The 25,592-nt window shown below is 41.2% G+C and overlaps 1 protein-coding gene across 2 annotated transcripts in view; it reads left to right on the forward strand.

Moving 5' to 3' along the window:
• Nucleotides 1-24,803, forward strand: part of PLPPR4 (phospholipid phosphatase related 4) — a 49,167-nt gene extending 24,364 nt beyond the window's left edge. The window contains exons 2-7 of one of the 2 annotated variants that reach the window (XM_075540267.1): nt 9,466-9,651; nt 15,668-15,797; nt 18,133-18,328; nt 19,277-19,334; nt 20,098-20,271; nt 23,478-24,803. In XM_075540267.1, the coding sequence (XP_075396382.1) occupies nt 9,466-9,651; nt 15,668-15,797; nt 18,133-18,328; nt 19,277-19,334; nt 20,098-20,271; nt 23,478-24,803 (2,070 nt within the window). The remainder of the gene's footprint in view (nt 1-9,465; nt 9,652-15,667; nt 15,798-18,132; nt 18,329-19,276; nt 19,335-20,097; nt 20,272-23,477) is intronic. The other variant, XM_075540268.1, reaches the window with a different exon arrangement.
• The last annotated feature ends 789 nt before the right edge of the window (nt 24,804-25,592 follow it).

Here is a 25,592-nt window from a genome sequence, read left to right on the forward strand (position 1 = left end):
TAATTTAGCCTCACATGTTTCTGATTATTGCTGTTGCTGTTATTCTTTTTAGGGACCTTGGATTCAGTTTCATTCAAAGAGACTGCATATGACAGTGTAGAAAACCATAAGTTTTTCTAAGCCCTATTAGCAACGTGGTTAAGCATTTGTCTGCTGGTTGAAAGGTCAGTCGTTTGAACCCACTAGCTGCTCCCAGGATTTAACAATCTATTCCGGCAAAGATTTATAGATGTAGGAACCCTACGAGGCAGATCTTCTGTGTTTCTATTTGATTCCTATGACATAATATTGACTTGATGAAAGTGGGTGTTTAACCACCACGTCTATTTTTTTTTCATTTGCACCAGATGAGATTGAACCACCAACCCTTTGGTCAGCAGCCTAGTGCTTTACTGTTGTGCCACCAGGGCTGCTACCAATACATTCATTTCCTACATGTGATTAAGCCTCTGGTGAATCCCCTTAGAACATACACCAGGGACATAAACAGTTTCACTATTGTGCAGAGTACATTGGAAAGTGGATTATAGCAGATGTAGTTAGGTTAAAATTTACCACCTTATCATTCGATCTCCCTTTTGACCCACAAAATTCAATGGCGAGTAACATAGCTACTAGATAAGGTTGTTTCAATTCACATTGGTCAGGTTGATAAAATGTTGCTTAACTTTCTTTAAAACCCACTTTATCGGAGCACAAGCATTGAAAAATGACATAAGATGTCATTTGGATGGGAATTTAAAATCTCAGATCTGATTCTCACTTGAAAAATACAAATGGAAAATTCAAAATATGATCTAAATATATCAGAAACAGGGAGAAGAAAATGGATCATGCAATTTAGTTGTAAAGGGCAAAATTTTAAATGTAAATCAATGGAATAAAACCATTTTCTAGGCTTATGGAAACCATATTGTTCTGCATATTTTTAACTAAAGTTTGCAAATTTTAAAACTTCTGTCCCGCAGTCAGTTTCACTCAGGGAAATGCTATTTTTCTAAATATCAAAGCTATCCTATAGGACAGGGTAGAGTGACCCAGTGAGTTTCTGAGGTTTCAACTCTTGTCTTTTTCCCATTGAGTGGGCTGATGGTTTCAAACTGCTGACCTTGCAGCCAAATGCATTACCATTATGTCACCAGGATTCCCATAGCAACACTATAGGACAAACTATAACTGTCCTAGAGCTGATATAACCAGTGATATAGCCAGGCTGACCAGACTGCCACATCTTTCTTCCTTGGAGCTGTGGGCAGATTAACAGCCAAGAACTTCACCTTCACACCACCAAGGCTTTTGATTTGCCTTTTGAAGTTTGCAACTAGAATCTTTCCTGACCATACCTTTGAGCTAAACCAGTTAGCTGATTCTCATTATATTTTCTTATTCTACTACTGTGCTCCCATTTTTTGAGAGTTCGCATAGTGTACTGGTTCATGAACAAGACTTTGGAGCTAAAATTCATGGACTCAAGTCCTACCACTGCTGCTACCTCGCAGTGTCTGGATAATATGATCTTATGTAATAACTGAAAGCTTAAAGCTACATCATTGAAGTGACTGAAACTGCTTAAGAAAACAAAGAGCATTAGATGCAAGGTAATTTTAAAAAATCATTTTATTGGGGGCTCGTGCAACTCTTATCATAATCCATACTTACATCCGTTGTGTCAAGAACATTTATTTGTACATTTGTAGCCCTCATCAGTCTCAAAACATTTGCTTTCTACTTGAGCCCTTGGTATCAGTTTCTCATTTTTACCCCTCCCTCCCTGCCACCCCCTTCCTCATCAACCCTGGTAATTCATAAATCATTATTATTTTGTCATATCTCAAACTGTCTGGTCTCCCTTCACCCACTTTTCTGTTGTCCATCCTCCAGGGAGGAGGTTATATGTAGATCCTTGTAGTCGGTTTCCCCTTTCTACCCACCTTCCCTCCACTCACCCCCCTGGTATCATCACTGTCACCACTGGTTCTTAGGAGATCATCTGTTCTGGATGCCCTGTGTTTCCAATTCTTTTTGTATCAGTGTACATCCTCTGGTCTAGTAAGATTTGTAAGAAACATTTAAGAAGTAGAGAAAAGTTGTATGTTTCATTGTTGCTACACTGAACCCTAACTGGATCATCTCCTCCCCATGACCCTTCTGTAAGGGGATGTCCAGTTGCCTACAGAAGGACTTTTGGTTCCCAATCTGTACTCCCCTTCATTCGCAAAAATATGATTTTTTATTCTTTGATGCCTGATCCCTTCAACACCTTGTGATCACACAGGCTGGTGTGCTTCTTCCATGTGGGCTTTGTTGCTTCTCAGCTAGATGGGCACTTGTTTAACAGTCAGCCTTTAAGACCCCAGACACTATCTCTTTTGATAGCCGGGCATCATCAGCTTTCTTTATCACGTTTGCTCATACACACATTTATCTTCAGCGATCGTGTTGGGAAGGTGAGCATTGTGGAATGCCAGTTTAATAGAACAAAGTGTTCTTGCATTGAGGGAGTGCTTGAGTGGAGGCCCAATTTCCATCTGCAACCTTAATACTAAACCTATAATATATTCACATAAATCTATTTCCCCATCATCATATATAAATATATTTACATATGTATATGCCTGTAATAAGACCTCTATAAATACCCTTTGCCTCCTAGTTCTTTCCTCTTGTCCCACTATCATGTCCAGCCTTCATGTGGCTTTCAGTAATTCCTCTCAGATATCAAGCCCTACCAGGCCTCTTACACCCTCCTCACCACTGAGTTTGGATCACCTGTTGTTCCCTTGTCTCTGGGTTTGTTAGCACAACTTCCTTTCCTGCTGCCCTCTTCTCCCATGTCCCCCCAAAACCATCGGTCCCATTGTTTTCTCCTCTGGATGGTTTATCCAGCCTATCTTATCCAGATAGACCTGCAGAAATAATATGCACAAGAACAAAACAAAGCAACAAAACAACCACAAAAACAATGACCAAAAAAAGAGGAAAGCCTGTAAAAAGTTCAAGGTCTGTTTGTTGACCTTTAGGAGTGTTTTGTGGTCGAGTCTGATGGAGTGCCACGCCCTGGCCCCAAAGTCTATTTTTGGTCTTCCCTCTGGACTTCCTGGCACTGCTTCCCTTGCTGTTCTGTTGCACAACCTTAGTGTTTTCCTCGGTGCGGTGGGGCCAGATCAGGTGCAATTTCCACACTGTGTCTCCAGTGTTGTCCCCTGTAAGGTTATGGGTCAGTGAGGGATGTTGTGTCTCATAGTGGGGCCGGCCATATGGTCCTCTCTTTACTTTGGCTGCTCTGAGCAGGAATATCATCCAAAAGGTTTGGTGGGCCAGGATCTGCTCCACTATCTCTCCCTCCCCCTTTGTTTGCTCCCATGTGCTCTGATCAAACATGTCACTCTCCCGAGTTGTAGCTTCAGTGATGTCATCTGAGGTAAATTCTTCTGGGGGAAGGGGTGGCGTCCATGTAGTTGCCATTAGGACTGGCCCATAAGGTAAAATTTTTGATAATGCTCATTCACTAAAGCATAACTATGCCTGCAGAACTAAGACACATCCAAAACAAGGCAAATAGCATATGAAAATATATGGTGTTCTTAAGTTGTCGATTAACAGACAACTGGGGAAAAAAAGACATGAAACAAAGTCCATTGATTTCGAAGCCCTGGTGTTGGTATATCAGTCATCTGTTCCCTCTCACTTGAGATTGTTTCTGGTTTAAATCCAAAGGAGTATTTCAATTCCTTTCATTGGTAATGGGTATGTTTAAGGGAAAGTCTGTTTCATTTCGAGGGCTTCCAAATTGGATCATTCTGATGTGACCTATGATTTGTGCTATATATCTTGAAATAAGATTTAAATTCTAGCTAACCTATAGCCCAAGCCCTGGATCATCAATAGAAAGAAGAAAATTTGATCAAAAATTCATAGTTTGTGTGTTAGCCTGGGTTGACTAGAGGGACAAAACTAATAGAAATTTATATGTGCATAAGAAAGAACTTTATATACAAGAGCAATTGAATATTGAGAAAACATCCTAGCTCAGTCTAGATCAAATCCATAAATCCAATATCAGCCCATATGTCAAATATCAATCTATGAATTCCTCTTCAGACTCATGAAACACATGCAATGATGCTGAATGCAGGAAAATCACAGGCCAGTGGGTGGAAAGTCTTGTGGATCCAGTGGCATTGGAAGCATCTCAGCGCTGGCATGGTTCTCCATGTGGCTTCTCCAGTTGCATCAGCATAGCTCCATGTGTCTTCTCAACAGGATTGTCTTGCAAAGAGTGTGCATGTGTCTTGCCTCCAATGAGCTATTTATCTCCTTAGTGCCTCCAAATGAGGTCTTCAAGGTGCAACCTGATAGGCTAAATTCCACCCCTTCACTCTTAAGTCTCAATTTGACAACAGATTATATAACTACCACAGTTAGCAATGTAATACAGGGTGGTTACTTCTCTTGGGCACCTGTACAAGTAATATTACATTTTCCCTATGTGTAGCAAGTAATATTATGTGTTTTTCCTATGTGTAACAAGTCATGTTACATGTTTTTCCTAGTCCGACTAACAGAAGTGAAATTATCTTCTCCAAGACAAACACATCACCACCTCTCTGGTCCTAAATTCCCATTGAGGTTCACTTGACACCATTGTTGAATGAAGAGAGTCCACCTGCCCTGAGGACAATATTACTGCTCAGGGCAGCCAATGCATAGAGAGGACTATAGGAACAGCTCCTCCACAAGACAAAGACATGACCTCCCTCACTGACCCATAGCACTCCAGGAGATAACACTGGAGACACAGTGCAGGAATTGTACCTGATCTGACCCCATCACACTGGGATGAAACACTGAAGGTGTGCCACAGATCAGCAAGGGGACCCAAGCAATGAAGTCCCCAGGAAATACCATGAAAATAGACTTTGGGCCCAGGGTGTGGCAACCCATCAGACTCAACTGGAAAACACTGCTACAGAACTGAAACAATTTATAGGCTTTTCTTTTTCGTTCTTGGTTTGTTTTTATTTGCCTTGATTTTGTGATTATTATTGTTTATGCATGTCTATCTAGATAAAATAGGCAGGATAAATAATCTGGAGGAGAAAACAAGGGACCAACAGTTCCAGGGGGACATAGGAGAGGGAGAGGTGGGGGAAAGGAAATGAGGTGTCAACAAACCCCACAGAGGTCTAATTTACAGAGGTCTAATTATAGGCATGTACATATGTAAATATACTAATATATAATGATAGGAAAATAGATCTATGTTCATATATGTATGTGTTAAGTATTAAGGTAGCAGATGGACATTGGGCCTCTACTCAAGTCCTCCCTCAATGCAGAACACGTTGTTCTAATAACATGGCATTCTGTGATGCTCACCTTTCCTGACAGGATCACTGAAGACAAAATGAGTGCATAAGTAAATTTGGTGAAGAATGCTGGTGTCTTCATCTACTCTCAGAGACATGTTTAAATACGGTATCTTTGGCATAAGCCTATAAACACACACACACACACACACACACACACACTATTGAATCGAGGTGACCATGGGAAAGTGCTATTGGGCAGGAACTATTTGATCCTTTCCAAGTTCACACTAAATGAAAATTTGACCCATGCTGAGGTGTGGCCTCTTAAGAAGAAGTGATTTTCAAGATGTACAAAGGAAGGAGCAATAAATGGTTCAGAAGCATTAGACAGAGATGCCACAACATTGCTTGGGAGACCAGATTCAATGACTGTCTGAACTCAGAACAGATTCCAGACTGTGTCCTGGTATTTTTCCTTACCATAGTGGTCTCATACAATCTTTGTCCTCTTGACATTGGCTTACCTAATCCTTGTAGATGATAAAAACAAAAAAGAACAAATCGCCAAAAATTGTCTAGAATCTAATCCAAGATGCAACTTCTGCAGCATTCCTTTGATATCCTTCCAGATATAATCTGAAAACATGTAAGCACAAATATAATATGTTGCAGAAATATTTTTGATGATAAAAACCAAAATGATATAAACATTTTAATTAATTACAAAAAAGTTAGGCACAGACTGTGTTATACGGAACATTAAAATTTAAATATATTTAAGTGACAATCTCAAGTTAAAACAGTGATTTTTGTAGATAGATTGAAAGCTACTATCTCTACACTACAGGATAGGTAGAAGGACACCCCCAGCTTCGGGGGAGATCCAGTGAATGCCCATTCTTCTAAGAAAAATGGGAGTGGTTTGACATATTTTTGTTCTTGACATTGGTGCATAGTCATCTGAAAGCACAAAGAAAATGCCACAGTAAACACTGCATATTATCTCATGTCTGTGCAGAGAGCTCATTGGAATAGATGACACAATGCTATGCTGTAAATGCATTTTCTAAAACCAGACCACCAGCAGTCATCGGTGGTTCGTATTATCTTTATCAAACACCTGTCTTGTTGGTTAATAACTACTGACTCCTCCACAACTAACAAACTGAACATTTTTTCAATTTTCAGTAAGTCAGCATTTTCATGTTCTGAAAGGCCTTTTTGCAATAGCACCTCTAGTGCTTTCTTTTCAAGTAAAAACGGATATTTTATTAAACTTATGATCCTTAGTTACCAAGCACCTATTTGTCTTGTTCATTGTATGATAGCTAGCATGTCACACAGTCCCTGGCATGTCATGAGTTGTATAAATGAATAATTGAATTTATAACACAAAATATAGAAAGGCAACTGTGTTAGGTTTATGATTGTCAGGCAAAATAAGGGACACTCACACATGGGGTCAACCATGGATTGGCATCTACTTGGCAAATAATAAAAAATGACTAATTGTTTAGTAAATGTATCACAGAAATATTGCAGGAGAGATACTTCTACTAAAAATTATTTATCTGAAATTCTAATTTATTGTACAGGACATGTATTTTTATTTGCTAAATCTGGTAACTATAGTAACTTACCATGTGAAATTATAGCATAGTCACCTACTCCTTTAGCCATTTATCAACAAGTACTCTTTCCTATGTTATGAGTGATGGATTGATGCCCTACGATTTGCCAGGAGCATGTCTATACATGAAGAGCCCAACAAGACTGAAAGCTGGCCGACTCCCACTTCATAGAGCAGGATTTCAGTGAGATATGGGGGAAGATGAAAAATGAGCAAGTACGAAAGTGAAACTAAGGTATAAGTCTGTGGTAAATACCATGTAGACCATGTGGGAAGATAAAGAGGTTTGTCAAGCTAGCCAGTGTCTGCCCTGCTCTGGCTTCATGGGAGACTGTGGAGATCACTGTCACCAACAGGCCACGGAGGATTCTTAATGAGGTGAAGGGAGAGCACACCACCACCTCTGCTCTCCTCGACCAAGTCTCACACCCATTTCTCCCACACATGTTCTACTTGAGAATTGGGTTCTGAAGTCCATTGCAATGGTCACACAGACTTCAGAAGCAATACCTATGATTTTGGGTTTTTTCAGGGAAGGTAACAGTTTATAATTTGGGATCAGAAATGCTCAGGATACAGTTCTTCCTGTCAAGGCAACCTCCTCTCAGAGGCCGCCGGCATGCCCACTCTCATGGCTCCTCCTCTCAGCCACTGGATGTATTGGCCTCAGCCCTGCTCTGCCAATGCTACCTGATTCTTTAGCTCTGACAAGCAACCAAGAGCACCCCACTACCCTATGAGCCTCCATCTAAAACAGTGGTTCTCAACCTGCCTGCCGCGACCCTTTATTACAGGTTCTCATGTGGTGACCCCCAACCCTAAAATGATTTTTATTGCTACTTCATAACTGTAATTTTGCTACTGGTATGAATCGTAATGTAAATATCTGATATGCAGGATGTATTTTCATTGTTACAAATGGAACATAATTAAAGCATACTGATTCATCACAAAACAATATGTAATTACATATTGTGAAATATTTATTTCTAATTAGAAGTAAATGGAATTTTGTCTTTAAGCATGGTGTAGCATGGGTAATAGTCTTCACGTTCCGAGTACTCATAGGTGGGCATATCTGCATGTGGGCAGACCCGCCTGAAGACAGATAGAGGATCGGTGTCTTGGATCCTAAGGCCATCGGAAATATGTGTTTTCTGATGGTCTTAGGCGACCCCTGTGAAAGGGTTGTTCGACCCCAAAGGGGTCGTGACTCACAAGTTGAGAACTTCTGGTCTAAAGGCTCTCACCTCCAGCTCTGAGCATTAGCAAACTTTGCTTCTCCAATTAAGTGCCTCGAGCCACCTGACTCCACAAATGAGCCCCTGTGGGCTAGAGAACTCTCTGCTCCCCTCTGTCTTGTGCTCCTGAATCTGCTCCCTCCGCTGCTGCTGCTTCTCTTTCACTTCATCACAATCCTGTTTGTCTGACATCACAGCTCTACCCTGGATTGAGGCAGTTCAGTACAGGGATCTGGATCCAAAGATCATACTCCTGGATCTTCGTTCTTGATGAGAGTGAGAACTCCCATTGCTGCTTCTCGGGTGGCTCATTTATATCTAGTGAAATGCCAAAGCTGACCCAGTCCCATTCAGGATCTCGTGAAGCTCCTCCATGCTCCTCCACGACCAATCAGTCGGTGTTCCAAAGGCTCTGGCTAGCAGAGCCACACAAGTAAATGCACTGAAGCACCCAAGGGAAGATGGACCAAGGACAGCCTAAAGGGGAGGTTCAGAAAGGTGCCACTCTGTCCTGAGAAGTCAGTTGTGCAAAAAGCCAGGGCTAGGACATGAAAGGAAGGCTGAATAGCAAACAAAATTACTCTAACCAGAAATCAATTTGGCTGTACAAAGAAAAAGAAATTGAGAGCATTGGATTGTCGTGGGGAAAGGGGCTGAGGAAGGAGTGGTGAGATCCTGGTACAAGAAAGATGTAGGCAACTGAATCATGAACCAAATCACATAGAGATTTGCATGATATGAAATTTGGATTAAACCACTAGAGAGATGTATCCAACCCTTTGGGCCCACACTCCACAGCAGAGACTTAATATACTGAGAATCCACTGAAATGCCTATGAGAAAGTAGCAGCCCGAATAAATGGTTTGAGGATGACTGCATTAAAGATTTGAATTGATGAATCGTTAAGGCTGCTCATCTGGAAGTGGTTAAGACAGGGAGCAAAGTGATCAGACATGTTTTCCAAAGATGACTGCCACGCTAGGTAGAAAAGGCACACAGAAGGCAGAGTGAACGTAGAGTTGCCACCAGTCCAGGTGCAACCCCCAAACAAAGATAAGGGATGGCTTGGACTTCAGTAGGTTCATGGCTGAGGTGGGTGAATTAGAGATGTATTTTGAAAACAGAAACAAACGTACTTATGAATTATTTTAATTCTGGAATTAAGAAAAATGTAATGTGAAACAGGGAGAAATCCGGGTGTTTCCTACTTTAAGATGCACTGGTTTTACTTATGCCCCTCCATGTAAGGACGCACTGAGCTTCTGTGACTTTCTTTCCTAGCTGCCCATATTGGCATCATCGGTGGTTAGCCTCTATTTCCTTGAACTCACGGATGTCTTCAAACCCGTACACTCTGGATTCAGCTGCTATGACCGCAGTCTTAGTATGCCGTACATTGAACCGACCCAGGAGGCAATACCATTCCTCATGCTGCTTAGCTTGGCTTTTGCGGGACCTGCAATTACGGTAAGAATTGCCCCAAATTATGCCTGTTAGTCCCCCAAACCTAACAATAATTATGTTAGTGTAATCCGTAAGTTGGGTGGGGGAGAACCAAAAGCAAAAACTGAAATAAGTCTATCTCCAAAGTGTTTAGACTGCTTTCTGTAGGCATAGTGTGAAACTGTTCACATTCATATTAAAAGTTAAAGAAGAGTATATGATTACAAATGTGGCGGAGGGGCATGAATAGGGACATTCATAAACTAATCTAGAAAAGTCTTGTTACTAAGTAATTATTGAGCGGTTAATATGACATTTATGACAAACACTATTTTCTGTCTTTTTATGTGTTTATTTGGTATCGAAGTCTGGAAAGCTCTGGGAAAGAAAAGACAAATAATTGCACTTCCCATTACCTGTCTTGCCCAAAGTACATGTTAATATCATTTCTCTAACTCGTTGCCACGGAGTCTATCCCAACCAATAGAGACCCAGTAGGGGAGACAGGGCAGAACCACTGTGGGTTTCTGAGGCTGTAACTCGTCCCTGGAGCAGGAAGCCTCCTCTCTCCCCATGGACCAGCTGCTAAGTTCAACCTGCTGGCTTTTTGTTTAGCACACCAACACGTAGCCGGTTCGACCACTAGCGTTTTCATTTTTATGTGTGTATAAGATATCCTTTTCAATGGATTCTGAGCATTGAGCATCAAAATTGAAATGTAAGTTGGTCGAATTCACTTTCCTGGCAGATACACAGGAAGAATTAGATATTCAGACTCAGAAAAGACATCTGTATTTTAAACATGTAACATAAATGAGGAATGCACTAGCCAGCTGGAATTGAACAACAAAAAAGTTGTTTTTAAGTTAATATATGCCTATAGAACATAATTTAGGGAAAAATCATAGATTAAAAACTAATAAACCCTTTCCATCATTTTTCTACTCCCAAAATACTAGTTAGAGGGAAAAAAAAGAAATCATGTTCAAGGTTAATACTTCTTTCTCCCAGTAGCAACTCTTATCATGCTTGTGAGCGCCAGAATAGTGGCTATTAAATTAAAAACGGTGTTTGAATGAAGATTTTACAAGATTCCTTAATGAATTGACCTATTCCAGCTGTGTACATCATCCGTTTAAGGAGGGAAAAACAAACAAACTTTGCCTTAGATCTTTGAAACTGCTTTTGTTTAGCCATTGATTTATTGTTTTTTTCAGTTTCCCATACGTTAAATAATTATAGCATCCTAGTTACACACTAAATTCATAAAGTAAAATACTCTCTGAAGATATTAGAACTCAGGTTTCCATAGAACTTTATCACAGTTAAAAGGTCTCAAGGTACTTTGCAAATTAATGAGCTATTCAAGCTGCAGTGAGCCCAGGGTTATTAGAATGGTAATGATGTAGTTGGAAGTAGCTGAGATTCTGAGCCTAATAAAACATTCTAAAAGGGCAGCATTGCTCAGGATAGCACCATTTCCCTATTAATTCCCTAAAGACTTACAAAAACAGCCACAGTAGAAAATGTATCATCTTGTCATTTGAGAAGAGCAAAATTTTTTAAATCTATCAAACCCGGAAGCATCTCTCCTATATTGAATTGTAATGTCTGAATCCATGATTATCAATATATTTGAAGTAGAATATAACACTGTAAAAATGTCCATGATTTTATCGATTTATTGTGTAAATATGTAACCACTTTAATAATTTACCTTTTCTATTTCCAGTCTCGCTTCTCAGAGTCTTTTCTCAAATTTCTAGGAAAGCAGGTCTAATTATCGCAGTCTGCCAGCACCGTTTACAGATATCCCTTCCTTCACTACACAGTAACATGTCCTAAATACAAGAACCTGGACTCCATCACTGATGCCCTTTCCTGTTAAAAAAAAAAAAAAAGAAGATGACTCATTGGTAGATTGGGAGGGCTTTCTGAAAGATTCTGCTTTGAATCTTTCTTTCTTAAATCCTGAAAAGTGAAAAAGAAAATCTGCTGTGGACCACTTCCCCCAAACTGGGCCGTAGGTGCCTGGTCCCCACTACTTCCACAAACATCTTGCCCTGTGCTACCAAGAGGCAAACGCTCCTGAAACCTCACGGCTATTGAGTCCATTCGGACTCTCTAGAGGGTTTCTGAAGCTGTTGATCTTGTTGAAGAGGAAAAACGCATCTTTCTCCTGCGGCCATAAGCCACTTTCCACCAGGGCTCCTCCATTCGGGTGATACTGAATCCCTGGTTTTCCACAGGGGCCCTAGCTGGGGAGTGGCTTGAGGGAATCAGAGGTGAACCAGGGAACGTGCATACCTCGAGTCTCTCAGGGCTTCTCCATCACCAGATGCTCACGAGTTGGAGGTAAATCACTTGGTAGTAAGACAAATGTTGATTCTGCTGCTCTCCACCACTCAAATGTTTATACTCACATGACTCTTCAAAAACTTGGGAATTTTTTTCGAATGTAATTTTCTTTCTTTCTGTAAAGTCTTCTCTCAACACAAGTATTTTCTCAACGGCTGCCCTATTGCTTCTGTAGTCATCTTTTGCTACAGCCTCTACCACTCTGCTTCTCATCTTACTACACATGTTACCACTTCTTCTGCCTTGTTCCCCACCTTAAAAGTGGAAATCACCAACAGACTAATAGCCCCTGGCTTCCAAGGATGCTGTTTCTCTCTTATAGTCATGGTAACAGCAGCCTATTTAAAAGTGGGGCGGTGTGGAAATGGTTTCTAGAATAAATTTGTGTGAGAAGGGTTTCTATGTTTACTCAGTTCACATGGGGAGAAAACAAAGCAATAGAGAAATGCCATTTTAACAAGAATCTTTAAAAGGACATTCTTATGAACAAAAGAAATATCAACTGATTTTTTGCACTGATCATTTATTGTTTGCTTCTCAGGTATTTCCTCCATTCTTTGAGAGATTAAAAAATATATATCACTCATGACACCTTTTGTATGTGAAACTATCCATGCCTGTGAAATTAATATTACTTTCCTTAAATGAGAAAATGTTTCCTTAATAGTCAATCTTCACTTACTCTAGTGTAATAGTGAGGCAAGCGCTGTTCTTGGGTCCTTGGGAGACCATTTCTCAGTGAAAGAAACACGGAATATGGGAGTTTATCATAAACTGCCATGGAAATCACATAAATAAAAAAATGAATGATTTTCTATCACTGACAATACACTTGGATTCTATATTAGTAGAGGGTGACTCTATTTAATTTTATGGTAAAATTCTATTAAAATTTGATTAGTGATCCTTATCTTTAGTACACATTAGAAGCCCCAGTGCTAATTGGGGTTTCCGAAAACCAATCATTACAAATTTGAATACTGTAGACACTATAATAAGCATTAAACTATTGTGGGTGTTGTTCTGCTTTTTGTTTGTTTTTTGCTTTTTGTTTTTCCTTGATGCTTTTGTTGCTGTTTTCATGGGAAAGAGTTTCTAAATAGAGAGTTCTCCCAGTGACAGACATCTCAAGAGCAATAGTGATACAATAATAAACAAGGCATTCCTTTCAATATCTTCTCTGGAGCTGAGTCTCCATGGGATCTCCCAACACCTGTCTGCGTTATTTGAACAACAGACATTTTTGTTGTTTCTGTTCAGGATTATGTACAGCATAAACAGCGTGTTGTGAGATGATACTTGTCATAAACTGCCTTCAGTTTATAAAGGACAAAACAACAACAAATATTTTATTGTCAAAACTTGAACCCTGAAATCACATTGCAGCACAATAGTATGCCTTTCAGAGTGAGGAAATGAGTTAGGAAGTGTCTCTCCTCCCCCTTAGTAGTATCCTACCTTGAAAGCAAAGGAAGTCATTTTGAAAATGCATGCAAGGACATAGAGATCAAGGTTAAATGAATCCAAGTGTGAGGAGGAAACTAATATGCTTCTGAGAGGAAGGGCTAGTTGTGTGATGTCAAAACACTGACAAAAGGTCTGCCTCCATCGTACATCACCACTTCCACTGAAATCAAAGCACTCTTTCAACAAATGTGGTTTGAGCATGTTAAACCAACTTCAGCTTCTGGTGAGACTTGTTACGTGATTCTTCACTGAGTATAGGCCAAGCGTATTTCCACGTCTAACTTGATGTGTTAATGTAGGGTAGTGTTTTCCATTATGAACTAATGATCAATTTAATGTTCAATAAATGAGAAAATGACATTTTGATTCTTTCTACAATGATTGATCTTAAAGTAGTTTACCATACACCTATGTCACATGATTTTTCAGTTATTGATATAATTCCATTTAAATGGGTGATTCATATTACACAGATTTAAACATTTGAAGAATTGTACACAGATTGTATTAACTGTATAACTAAATATAAATTGAGTTCAAATTGTGCCTACTAGTTTGAAGCAAGAGATCATATTATTAATGGCATGGGTTAAAAAAACTATAATTTTAAACACTTCCTAAAATACATATTATGCTAGTAATGAGATTTGGAGAAGAGTTTCCCCCTGTTAAATTTATTTCAGTCACTTCATGTTATTATACTCTTTGTGGTGGCTTGATTACTGCCCCTAAGGGACTGTTGATATTTGTTCAATCCTGCTTTGCATCTCTCCTCTCATTTATGCAAACAATATCCAATTCCCAAGCAATCTCTTCTTGAGTATTTGAAAAATGTTTATAAAACAAAAACTCATTTCAAATCTTGCTGCTATTGTACAGAGAAATCGACAACCTCAATGCCCGTGTTAGGTGGAAACCAAGAGTCCTAGAGTGTCAGGTACAGGACTAGAGTGACGGTAAAAACACATGATACGTGGTTCTTCCCCCAGAGATCCTAGCCTAGTGAGAAACATTCAAAAGAATAAATACAGTACACTTTAATCAAGCTGTACTAGAGGGCAAGGCAAGATGCCAGGGGGCATAGTTCCATTTGTAGGAAAAGACATCAATGAAGAGCTCCTGATGACATTGACATCCCCGAAGTATGAGTTCATTGACTCAATGCGGTCCTGCTCTAGAGGCTCCTCCTCCTTTGAGGCAGTCCTGACACTACAGCGTGATTTCATGTCCACGCTCACCAGATTTTCTAATCATAACCTGCATTTTCCAGTGTGGTAGCCCATTGTCACATGTGGCTAATTAATATTAAACTGATTTACGTGAAATCTGCTTACGTTTTAATTAATTAAATGCACTAAAATAAACTTTAAAGTATAATTCCTCAGTTTTAGTAGCTTTCTGTTATGTATCCAACAGTCCTATATGAGCCAGTGCAGAAAACACTCCCTTTACTGCAGAACATTTTACTGGACCACTCTACTCTAAATAGCACCTGCCCTTTCATCTACTTCCCATGGATTGATCCTGTCCTCAATCCCCAATTAGTTTACTTCACTAATCTACTTATTAAATATAGCTGATCAAACTCTGGTGCCTGTTTTCTTCTCTCTCCGGTAATGTCATCTTTTCATGACTGTAGGAATAAATCCTAGTGGTGTGGTGCATTGGGGCTACTAATGACGAGTGAGCAGTTCAAGTACGCCAGCCTCCCTTGGGAGAAAGATGAGGCTGGCTGCTCGTGTGAAGACTGGCAGCCCCAGAAACCTGCTGGGGAGGTTCTATCCTGTCCTGTGGGGTCACTATAAGTAGGAATGGACTCCTTGGCTGTCAGTTTTGTCTTCTGGAGGCAATGAAATGTCAAGACTCTAAAGTTAAAGACAATCGCGACGTGATTAATCTAGTGGGCATCATTCGGTCTTGTTGGGCAAAGGGTCCAAACTTGAGTGGTGCAAGCACTTGAGAGTGTCAATTTGCGATGCCAGAAGATGACACATCTAACGGCCTGTAGGGTATGGAATGCCCAGCTAATGCCCTTCGCAGTGCCCTTGACTGCTTCCGCTCATTGCTTGCTCACTCCAGAGAAATTGCATTAGACTGCCCAAGCTTTTGAGAAAAAATACAGCTTCACCTTGGAAAATTGAAGAAGTGTTGAGAAATGACATATGATTTGTCTGTGAGTGTTGAGCTCCTTCGTAACGCACCTCGTGTCTTGCAGATCATGGTCGGGGAAGGAATCCTCTACTGCTGCCTGTCCAAAAGGAGGCATGGGGTTGGACTGGAGCCCAACATCAACGCCGGAGGCTGCAACTTCAACTCTTTCCTGAGAAGGGCTGTTAGATTCGTGGGTGGGTGTGCGGAACCAAATACAAAGAAAGGCAGTTTTTTTCTGGAATAACAATCTTATATTTAAGTGCATGTATTAAGTCTTTAAAGCTATAATTTACATATATAATTACAAGTACGCAATAAGCTTTACATTATTCAAGAAACTGTGAGAACACCAAGAGTCGAGCTTTGCATCTGAAACATGCTACTTACAGTTACACCCCTTCTTGTCAGCACTAGCTGGCCATACACTTAAGAATGTTTTGTCTTAGCTCAGGCTGAAACGAATCTACTTCAAAGAAAACTGTCTCAATAAATGTGTGTTCCGTTTTCTTTGTTTGTTTTAACACAGAAAACAAATGTTAACATGCTGATTTGAACCAGTAATGCTTCAAAAATTATGCTGGTCACAAGAACGGTTGCATCTTTCACTGCCCTGGAGTATTTGCATGCAGACGCTACTGCAAATGAAATGCCACCGTAGAACACAGCAGCCGTACTCTTTTTGCTCAGATTTGTTCTCTGGCTTTGCCTCTTTTTTTTTTTATTGTTGTTGGCAACTCAGAGAAAACCCCGTGGATCAGGGGAAGTTCCATTCCTGGCCAACCCACCTCAAGCAAGGCCACCGCTAGTGTATCAGTGGAGACTCACGTGGTGCTGCGATGTTCAACACAGGGGAGTAGAGTGCTGAGAGTAAGCTAAATTAGCAAGAAAGGCCTGGTGATTTACTTCTTAAAAAACGAGCCAATGAAAAACCTATGGGTCACAATTGCCTGACCCTTTAGTACATGGGCACCTTGAGTTGAGGTCCAGTCACTGACAGCTAATCTGTTCCATTCAACAATGTAGATCAAACTCATAGACCAAACAGAGACATCTTAGCAGGGTCACAAGTTGAGGTCAGGAAATCAAACCCATGGGCAAGTAGCTAGTGCCTGAGAAAATTGCTCTTGTGTAACAAAATGCGGAGAATGCGTAGCATGTGACAGTGAACTGTCCCGTGCTCTAGAGGACCACTGTGGCCGGGCTTCACACTCGGCAACCTCATTCTTGCTGGGCTTGGGGCAAGGATTTTCGTCCTCCAAAAGTAAACGTAGGTGGGTTTCTCTCATTATCCCAATTTCTCTCCCAGACTTTGCATGGGCTGCGAATGTGCACAGAAAAGGCCTGTGGCACGAAGCCCGGGTGTGTGGGTGAAAGGAGATGACGGGTGACGAGAGGAGAGAAGGAAAGCTACAGAAGGGTGATGTGTAGGCTGACCGCTTTGGTCTTAAAGAGTTCACTGAAGAATCCCCAGGGGCAATTCATCATGATTTTGATGGGAGAAAATATCACGAATCAGAATCCAGAGTGTCAAGGCAACCCGCATGGAGCATGTGAGTTGCTAACCATGTGTGTGTGAGCAGCCAACTAGACTCCCAATGGTCGGGCCAGGAAAGGGACCTCCTGCAGAAATGGTATGCGGGCAAGCGTCAAGCTCTGTGGTTGTATGGTTTAAGCCAAGAAGGAGCGTTCCAAACATCCAGGCAAGCTGGGGAGGTGGGGTGGTCTCCAGCACTGGGCTTGGCTGCTCTCTACTTTGGTTTGATTAACATCGTTAATGTAACCACAAACTTGTAGGGAATTAGAACTTTCTCTTCAAAAGTCAGAATGTACTCGGTGGCACCCAGCAAACAATTTTAGGATTTGGAAACTATGGTTAACTTAAGGACCATAGGGGGGTAGAGAGCCCTACTAGTCCAAATATAAAAAACAATTACAAATTATTTTTTGAATTTTGTTTCATTCCCCACATTTAGTGCATCTCAAATAACACAGTCAACTTAGTGTGCTCCAAGTGGCCTTGACAGATGTTGATAGCAGTAAGAATTGGCCCTGGTTAGTCAAACTCTGAGAAAAGTGCCTCAATTTAGTCCTTTGGTGATACTTGTCATTTTTTTTCCTTAATGACATTTGTTCATAAGTTTAACCATTTAGATTTATAAATTATAACTTCTTGAATGATAGTGACCTTATAAGACAAAGTAGAACTGCCTGCCCCTGTGGGTTTCTGAGACCGTGAATCTTTACTGGAGTAGAAAGAAAGCTTCAGTTTTCATCCAAGGAGCAGCTGGTGGTTTCTAACTGCCAACCTTGTGGCTAGCAGCCCAACAAGTGACCCACTATGCCACGGGCGGCAGGGAATTTGGTTTGGGTTCTATTAATTTATTTATTTAGAGCTTCTTGAAATGAACTTAGAGGAAATGACTCTGACAGGTTCTAAAGTTGGCACGTTCGTGTAAGTAAACATGGCTGGCGGTGGCTGAACATCAAGATTAGCTACTCAATAACACTCTCTTTCCTCTCACTCTCTAGGTGTTCATGTGTTTGGACTCTGCTCTACAGCTCTCATTACAGATATCATACAACTGTCCACAGGCTATCAGGCACCGTACTTTCTGACTGTGTGTAAGCCGAACTATACCTCTCTGAATGTATCTTGCAAAGAAAATGCCTACATTGTAGAAGATATTTGCTCAGGATCCGACCTGACAGTTATCAACAGTGGAAGGTTAGAAACTGAGACCGAAACCAATTCCAAGTCAATTCCATAATTGGTTGGTGCATTATCTTAAACCCAGCTATGTTGGTCATAATGATTTGGGCCTTCTTTTTCTCCTCAATTTCATGATCTCTTTAGTGATCATTCACAGAAACCCATTGGCGAGCCTTCCAAATCCTCCTGTCTCTGAATTGCAGTCTCACATTTTTATCTCCAGTCCCCCACTGACATTTTGTGATTTACCCTACTCTTGCTTTGGTTTCAGGTTTACCCCAATCGGTTTCATTTAGCATATTTATTATCACTAACGGTTTACAGTCATTATGGCATTTAATGTGGCTTGAGGACATTCCATGTTTTGCCCTAGTTTAACTGAATGGCTAGATATCTGTGATATTTACATCTCTGAGTATGATCGTTAATTATGTAAATTTTGGTAGCAATAACGCCTGGGATTTTATATTTCTTAAAAAACCTGGAATATTTCATAACTACTGGCCTTGCATAAGCACTGGAATTGTCAAGACTCTGCCTATGCATGATTTTTTTTCAATCAGATCAAATACAAAAGCCCCCAAACACCAAAATCTTCAACTTTTACTCTAAAGCGAAAATGTCTGTAATATGTAGGAACAATTTACAATGTCTTCCAATCAGTTTTCCCTTTCAGTCAGCATTTCAACGGGCTAAACATGTGGTCCTTCACCTAGGAATGCGGCATGTGCATTTATGTTAGCGCAACATGAAACCCTTGAATCCCGAGGGCCACTAGCACACTTGGGCCACAGCTCCTCTTCCACCAAAACAAAAAACAAAAGAACACCCTAAATGGAAATTAAAGTTATTCCTCACTGCCTTGTGGCTTAAAGTTGAGCATTTTAACCACCCGATATTAGAGATGCTCACTAGTGGCACATCTGAATTAAAAGGCATAATTTAACTGTGTTTCTTTGGCAGAAAGTCATTTCCTTCTCAACACGCGACCCTCGCGGCATTTGCAGCTGTGTACGTTTCGGTAAGTAACTGGATCTTTCTCACTGAAGCTGCGTCCTTCAGGAAATCAGAGGAATAAGTGTTGTCTCCAGGGGCCTACATTATATGATCGTGTACTAACAGAACTGTAAATGTCACAGTCTGATACAAGAACTTTCCTACAGTATAATAATATTTATCAGCACAAAAGAGAAAGTCCCTTTACAAGATGGATTGACACAGTGGCTCCGACATAGGCATGACTGTGAGGATGGTACTGGACCAGGAAGTGGTCAGCTATGATGGACATAGGGTTGCTGTGTGTTAGAATGGACACAACAACCATGTCTATGTGATTGACATATATTAGACTCCATAGGAGAGTGTGTGAACTGTGAGAGGTTACCTTTCCCAAAACAAAATTAAAACCGATTCAAGTTCTTACAAACACACACACTTTACAGTCAATATTCATGTAACATTGGTTCTAAGTCAGTGTAAATTTGATAAATGTTGCATAAGAAGTCATTGTAGCTGATTAACACAATAGTGCATAGTCTTTTGTGAGAACAACCAACCAAAAATTATGTAACAAGTAAGTAGGAGATGAAGTGGATATTTGACTAAACTTTTATTTATTTGATGAATTCTGACATATTTCTCTACAGGTGCAGAGAAAGGAGAACAAAACAGCAATGTTGATGTTGATTATACCAGCTAGGCTTTTAAGTGTAGCTTTCACTTGATTATAACTTCATATAAAATGTCTTTGTAGTAGGCTTAACCTATTTCTTTCCATTTTTAAGATGTACTTCAACTCAACATTAACGGATTCCTCTAAGCTTCTAAAACCTCTCCTGGTTTTTACATTTATCATCTGTGGGATCATCTGTGGTCTAACACGAATAACTCAGTATAAGAACCACCCGGTTGATGTTTACTGCGGCTTTTTAATAGGAGGAGGAATCGCTCTGTACTTGGTAAATAATGTTTCATTATTATTCGATACACTACAATTTTAAATAAAATATATCCATGGAATATTTCGCAACATAGTAATTTACTGGTTTAATAAGAAAAATCTCTGATGGTATTTCATACTTAGCCAAAACACAAAACCCATTTTCGATAACATAATTTATTGAACTCTTACTATGGGCCAGAAGCTGATTTTTAGAAGTGATTTTCTCATTTCATCCTTACAACAACAACAAAAATGGAGTATGAACAGTTACTATTAATTTATTGGTGAGTAAATTAATGTATAGAACAGATATATTGCTTGCCCAACAACACAAACATAGCACCTGGATATAACTATGATCTCACATATTTAATTTATCATCTAATTTACTTTTATATTTAATTGAGTTAATAGTATTTTATCCTCCTTCCAAGAGAAATAGCCTCAGTACAAGGAAATAAACTTGTCTGTTTCATTCATGCATGCATCTAGTCACTCCCTGGCATAGTGGTTGTGTGTTGAGCTTTGATTTGGAAGGTCAGCAGTTTAAACCCGCAGGCATTCTACAGGAGAAAGATGTGGCTTTCGAACAGTTAAGGTCTCAGAAACTCAAAGAAGTAATTCTACCCTGTCCAATAGGGTCATTATGAGTCAGTTTTTTAGTTTACTATCTAATATGTGCCAGGCACTACATAAGCAAGAAGCTGTCTCCCTGAAAAGACTAAATATCTAAAAACTAACAAACATAAATGGTTAAAATATGCAAAATGGTATGCATGAGCCAAGTACCTTGAAAGTAGCAAATTCCTTAAAGAAGCTAGAGGACTTTTCATAGAACTGATGTGTTGGGGGTGGATTTTTGTTTGTTTGTTTTGCCCTGCGTTTAATGAGAATTTCGGGTAAGGAAAGGAGGAAGGTCATCCAAGCAGAAGAAACTGCATATGTGGAGATGCGGACATGTGAAGGAACAAGTAGATAGGGAGGTGAGGGAACAGGACGGATAAAGAATGAACGCCACATGTCTAGCTTAGAAGCCTGGGCAGATGGTGACTTCGTTAGCAAACCAGAGGTCTGAGACACAGCAAACAGATCGGTGGGGCTAGGGATCTGTGGGGCTAGGTGAGCTCAGGTACAGCAGGTGGGGTAGAGGCAATTTCATGTAGTATTTATATATTTTTGTTGAAGAATTGAGTCTGAAGCTCAAAAGAGCAACCCATGTTGGAGAAATAGACTTAGGAATCAGCATCAGCAGTAGAAGTATTATCGCCATTTGAAAGACGGGTCAATATTGTAAGAATACAAAAGAGCCAGAGATCGTGCATACGTAAGCAGCAGTCAGGGAAAGGCAGTACTGAAGGAAATGAAGAAGGAGTTGACAGCAGTAAGAATGGATTATCTGTAGCAGCACTTCTCGGCCACGTGGTTTTTGTACACTCATGAAAGGTATCACCAGAACAATAATTGTTTTAATAAAATTGTAAAAAGTATTCAATGATTTGGGTTTTTTTTTCATTTTTACAAAATAGCATAGTCTGAGTTATCACATTCAACCAATTTCTCCTTACGTGTTTTCATCTGTGGAGGAGAAATGAGCAAATGTGTCAGGATGTGTGCATAACCTCGGGTTCCCCATGGAGTGCTAATTGGCGATGTTTGTCACCGAGGAATAAAGTCTGAGAGCTGCTGCTGTATAGTTCACGTGCACAGTTCTCACCTGCACAAGGTGTGTGTGTGATTTTTCATAGATCCTAGGAATAGCATGAGCTTCATAGAACTCAAGATTGGTACTTCCAGTTGTTCCTCACAGTTATGATCAATGCAGACAGAATTTATAGTCTAGTGATTGATTTTCCCCAACTTACTAATTTAACTCTGGTAGTGAAAGCGTAGACCTGTTATTTAACAGCAAGTGTAGTTGGAGAGAGAGGAGCTGGTGTTTGTTTCATTCCTGTGTGCATTCAGTGCCCTGAAGTCATAATTTGTCCCTTCTAAACCAAGTTGCTTTTTATTGTTAAGTACACTTTAAAATGGTAGATCCAAGAAATGTCTTTGTTTTGACTTAGAAAACATCCCTGTGATTATATTCTATTGTACTTAGCACAAATAAGCATCTTCTGATTGATCATACCTCCAAACTAAGTATCTCACAACCTGAAAATCCAGGGGGAGATTAAATATTTGATGTGTAAAACAAAGGTAAAGCATTTGAATCTGAATTTTAGTCTTTTCCAAATTTTTATTCCCCAAGCAAACAAAATAGTTTGAATATGAAGGCAACATTAAATAAAATAGTCCTAAATCGATCAAATCCTACTTTCCAATTAAATATTTTCCAATACTACTTTCCAATAAAATACTACTTTCAAAGTTTAAGTCAGGAAAGAATTAAGGTGCACCAATCTAGCGGCAAGTTGTCGGTGGTTCAAACCCACCAGCTTCCCCAAGAGAGACTTTCTGCTCCCTTCAAGATCTATATGCTCAGAAACCCGCCAGGAGAGTTCAAGTCTGCCCTCCAGGGTCACTGTGAGTCTGAAACTTGATGGCAGGGATAATTTTGAGTTAATCTATGACTGGCTGTTCTCCCGTCCGCGAGTATTCGACATATACAGTGCAGGTACATAATGGCGTGCTCAGTGTGAGCTATAGCGATTTCTGCTTCTGACCTCATTTCAAACTCTGATATCATATCATACTTTTCATCCATTGACCTACATTTTCCACACCTCTTCTGCTTTCCATCCTACAGTCAGTTTGAAAATGAAAGGTAAAATCAATCATTTACACCCTTTAGCTGTCACTCAACAAAATTTCTTAGAGGCAAAGTGAAATGTTTTGAAAAGCAGAAGAATGTCCTTATTTCTGTCTGATTTTTCTGCTCAAAATATACACAGGGAAGGATTTGATATGTAGAGATATAGTTACTGATATTGATATACTCATATATCAGTCAGTATATATCAATAGAGAGATATATTCAATGAGTGGAGAAAGGAAAGTCCAGCTAATAATAAATATAATGAATTCCACAATACCTAGCAACAAGTTCGCTGATGTATGTGATAATTTACAAACCATGCGCAGAGTTAAAAATCAAATGTTTGGTTTTCTGATTTCCGTATTAGTAAATAGTTGTCAATACCCGATTGATTTACATTAGTGAGTGTTCTGGGGGATGCTGGGTAAACATATTTTCTGAGACTGACTCTCTTCTCTGAACACTAGGGTCTGTATGCCGTGGGAAACTTTCTGCCCAGTGATGAGACTATGTTTCAGCACAGAGAAGCTCTCAGGTCTCTGACGGATCCTAGCCAAGACCCCAGCCGAATGTTGTCTGCTAAAAGCGGGAACAGTAGCGATGGAATTGCTCACACTGAAGGCATCCTCAACCGCAACCACCGAGACGCCAGCTCCCTGACCAACCTCAAAAGGGGAAACGCTGACGTAGAAGTCATCACCCCACGCAGCCCTATGGGGAAGGAGAACATGGTCACCTTCAGCAACACCCTGCCGAGGGCCAACACGCCGTCGGTGGAAGACCCCGTCAGAAGAAATGCGGCCATCCACGCCTCCATGGATTCCGCTCGGTCAAAGCAGCTTCTCACCCAGTGGAAAAACAAAAACGAAAGCCGGAAGCTGTCCCTGCAAGTAATAGAGCCCGAGCCTGGCCAGTCACCGCCCCGGTCCATAGAGATGCGCTCAAGCTCGGAGCCGTCGAGGGTCGGGGTGAACGGCGATCACCACGGCCCTGGCAACCAGTACCTGAAGCTCCAGCCTGGCACCGTGCCCGGCTGCAACAACAGCATGTCCGGCGGGCCCCGGGTGTCCATCCAGTCCCGCCCCGGCTCCTCGCAGCTGGTGCACATCCCTGAGGAGACCCAGGAAAACATGAGTAGCTCCCCCAAAAGTAGCTCTGCTCGGGCTAAATGGTTGAAAGCTGCCGAGAAGACGGTGGCCTGTAATAGGAGCAACAGCCAGCCCCGAATCATGCAGGTGATCGCCATGTCCAAGCAGCAGGGCGTCCTGCAGAGCAGTCCCAAAAACACGGACGGCAGCTCGGTCTCCTGCACCGGCTCCATTCGCTACAAGACCCTGACGGACCACGAGCCCGGCGGCATTGTGAGGGTGGAGGCGCACCCCGAGAGCAACCGGCCGGTCATCCAGATCCCCTCCACGGAAGGCGAAGGCAGTGGCTCCTGGAAATGGAAAGCCCCCGAGAAAGGCAGCCTTCGCCAGACGTACGAGCTCAACGATCTCAACAGGGACTCGGAAAGCTGCGAGTCCCTGAAAGACAGCCTGGGCTCTGCCGATCGCAAGAGGAGCAACATCGACAGCAGCGAGCACCACCACCACGCCATCACCACCATCCGCGTCACCCCCGTCGAGGGCAGTGAGATGGGCTCCGAGACCTTGTCCATTTCTTCCTCCCGCGACTCCACCCTGAGAAGAAAGGGCAACATCATCCTCATCCCCGAGCGAAGCAACAGCCCCGAGAACACCAGGAACATCTTCTACAAAGGGACCTCGCCCACGCGCGCTTACAAGGATTGAGTGAGGCCCAGTGATTGGGACCCCTCCCAACAGACGACCACTAGATCGACCTGTGCTGGGACGCAGCCTGTGAGAAGCCTTCTCTCCAGACTCGATGACACACCAGGACCCGGGACTGGTCCGTAGAAGGCACACCCCCAGGGGCGGGGAAGCGCACCGCGAGAAGCTAACGAAGGTGACCAGTCTTCAACATGAAGGTCTTGCCAAGGGCAGGATCAAAAGAATGGTTTCCTTCGACGCATACCATTTTACTTCCTGAGCGTGCCAACTCTGGGGAGAGTGTCTTCCTGATTACCTGGGAATCAAGAACACGCTTTTTTTGTTTTTCTTACAACCTAGGCCATGCAGTATTATATATTCATTTTGGAGAATCTGCACCGAAAGCTCAAGATGGCGTGGTGCTGATATTTATGGTACAGATGCAGTGTAAACTCTTAAACCATTTAGCTGTGAAATAGTGGTGTGCCGTTCCTTGTCAAAGAAACGCTACTTTATTGAGAAGATGCTGGCTGCTTTGTGTTAGAATAGGACCCCCCCCCCCTGCACCTTCGCTCTGGAGGCTTTGTCACACTTAAACATTGAAAAGGTTCTGTGCATTTCTTTCAGAATTATGCTTTCTTCAACAACAAAAGTCGCCTAGACATGTTGTCGGTGAAAGGGACTCGCTCCTATATTCCTGCATACTTTCTCTGCTGCTTACCTTTTATTTACATATTGGTACTGCTTATGAAGAATCTGTTTTTTTGAGTGAGTAAATTTGAGTAATTTAAATACATATTGTTTCATAAA

Source organism: Tenrec ecaudatus, chromosome 1, assembly GCF_050624435.1.
Source record: "Tenrec ecaudatus isolate mTenEca1 chromosome 1, mTenEca1.hap1, whole genome shotgun sequence".
In the NCBI taxonomy this organism is placed as follows: domain Eukaryota; kingdom Metazoa; phylum Chordata; class Mammalia; order Afrosoricida; family Tenrecidae; genus Tenrec; species Tenrec ecaudatus.